The sequence below is a fragment of the Morone saxatilis genome, unplaced genomic scaffold, assembly GCF_004916995.1.
Source record: "Morone saxatilis isolate NCDOM2014 unplaced genomic scaffold, NCSU_SB_2.0 Contig16, whole genome shotgun sequence".
NCBI lineage: Eukaryota > Metazoa > Chordata > Actinopteri > Moronidae > Morone > Morone saxatilis.
Window position 1 is genome coordinate 5491730 of NW_023339718.1, and position 2212 is coordinate 5493941.

Genomic DNA, 2212 nt, shown 5'->3' on the forward strand with positions numbered 1-2212 from the left:
CTCTATGCCTGTCTGTCTGTCTGTCTGTCTGTCTGCCTGTCTGCCTGTCTGTCTGCCTGTCTGTCTGTACCTGTCTGTCTTCATACCTGTCTGTCTGCCTGTCTCTCTGTACCTGTCTGTCTTCATACCTGTCTGTCTCTCCAACAGAAGAAAGGTGTGAAGAGGAAAGCCGACACCACCACTCCCACCACGTCCGCCATCTCCGCTGGTCGTGCCGACTCTCCGTCCGCTCAGGACACCAAACCGGCCAAACTAGGCTCGTCCCGCCGTGAGGCCGCCGCCCGCCCCGCCAAGACCCGCAGGGAGACGGGTGAGGAGGTGGCGGTGGGTGAGGTGGGAGCCGGTGGAGGGGGAGCCGGGGGAAGGAAGGCCGGTAAGCTGGGCGAGCAGATGAAACACTGCGACGCCATCCTGAAGGAGATGCTGTCGAAGAAACACGCCGCCTACGCCTGGCCCTTCTACAAGCCGGTGGACGCCGAGGCGCTGGAGCTGCACGACTACCACGACATCATCAAACACCCCATGGACCTCAGCACCGTCCGGGTAATGACATCATCACGTACAAAACGCACTACCATGACGTCACCACCACACACCTGTTGACTCTGGGTCAACACCTTTTATTTCTCTGATCACCACTTTGTTCTTCGTCGTCTCGCCACAACAGAGAACAACTGTTAACATTGTACTGTTATTCACCTCGATGCCCCCCCACTCTCTCCGGAGATATAGCCACACATCACCAGCAGGATCTCCTCTTCTGTCTGCGCACTAACTTTGGTTCTCAATGCAGCTTTTTAAAGTGTTTTAATTCTCCATATTTAATATCTGTCCTCTCTCCCAACAGAAAAAGATGGATAAAGGAGAGTACAGCGATCCTCAGAGCTTTGCCACTGACGTCAGGTTAATGTTCTCCAACTGTTACAAGTACAATCCTCCAGACCACGAGGTGGTGGCCATGGCCCGCAAGCTGCAGGTACGTACCTCCTCCAGAACCTTGGCAGCCGTCCCTCTTTGGTTGCGTGAGTTAATCTCTGTCTCTGCTCAGGACGTGTTCGAGATGCGTTTCGCTAAGATCCCAGATGAGGGCCTGGAGGCGTCGGTCCCATCTACAACACCATTGGTCAGTAAAAGCACCGCCTCCTCTGACAGCAGCAACAACTCCTCCTCCGACGAATCGTCCGACTCAGAGGAGGAGCGAGCCACGCGATTGGCTGAGCTACAGGAGCAGGTTGGTGCTGCCGACCAATCACAGGTCAAGAACATCCTGGTTTTCTTCTTTTTTAATATTGTAGATTTAATGAAAGTTAATCAATTGTGTTGATTTCATTTTTTCCTAAGAATACTGATCCTACATATTAACGTGTGATTGTAGATATTCATTGCTAGAATTATTCACTAGCTGAAGGCGCTCCCAAATATTGATCAGAAGTGATAGGTATTGATAATTAGTGTATTCCACCAGTTGAAGGCGGTGCACGAGCAGCTGGCTGTCCTGTCCCAGGCTCCGGTTAGCAAGCCAAAGAAGAAGAAAGAGAAGAAAGACAAGGAGAAGAAGAAAGAGAAGGAGAAAGACAAAGGGAACAAGGGCAAGATGGAGGAAGAGAAAAAGCCCAAGGCCGCCGCTCAGCAGCCTAAACCAGCCAATCAGAAGAAAGCGCCGGCTAGAAAAGCCAACAGCACGGTGACGGCCACGAGGTACGGTTCAATCAATCAGCTCCCTTCTTTTGGAAGTAGAACCGTCTTTAGACACTTGAGTTTGACCAATCAGAGTGACCCTCTGTGTGTTTCCAGGCAACCGAAGAAAGGCAGTAAGGCGTCCGGCGGCGGCTCAGCCAACGGAGATGACGGCGAGGAATCATCCCTGCCGATGTCGTACGACGAGAAGCGCCAGCTGAGTCTGGATATAAACCGGCTGCCGGGGGAGAAGCTGGGCCGCGTCGTCCACATCATCCAGTCCAGAGAACCGTCGCTGAGGGACTCCAACCCCGACGAGATCGAGATCGACTTCGAAACCCTCAAACCCTCCACACTCCGAGAACTGGAGCGCTACGTCAAATCCTGCCTGCAGAAGAAACAGAGGAAGCTACTGCGTAAGTACTGAGTGCTGCTGCGTCCTGTACCGGATCACTGACGCCACCTCACTACCGTTAGCCTCCACAACTACTACTGTCTGCCCCACACTGTCTGCCCCACACTGTCCCACACTGTC

The 2212-nt window shown here is 53.2% G+C and overlaps 2 protein-coding genes across 2 annotated transcripts in view; one reads left to right on the forward strand and one right to left on the reverse strand.

Annotated features, from left to right (window-relative positions):
* Positions 1–2212, reverse strand: part of cntrl (centriolin) — a gene marked incomplete at its 5' end in the record, with an annotated part of 184646 nt that overhangs the window by 60959 nt on the left and 121475 nt on the right.
* LOC118326296 (bromodomain-containing protein 3-like) overlaps positions 142–2212 on the forward strand; it is a gene marked incomplete at its 5' end in the record, with an annotated part of 2598 nt that continues 527 nt past the window's right edge. Inside the window, 5 exons of the mRNA XM_035659276.1 lie at positions 142–543; positions 848–976; positions 1049–1231; positions 1466–1698; positions 1795–2093. Coding sequence (XP_035515169.1) covers positions 142–543; positions 848–976; positions 1049–1231; positions 1466–1698; positions 1795–2093 — 1246 coding nt within the window. The remainder of the gene's footprint in view (positions 544–847; positions 977–1048; positions 1232–1465; positions 1699–1794; positions 2094–2212) is intronic.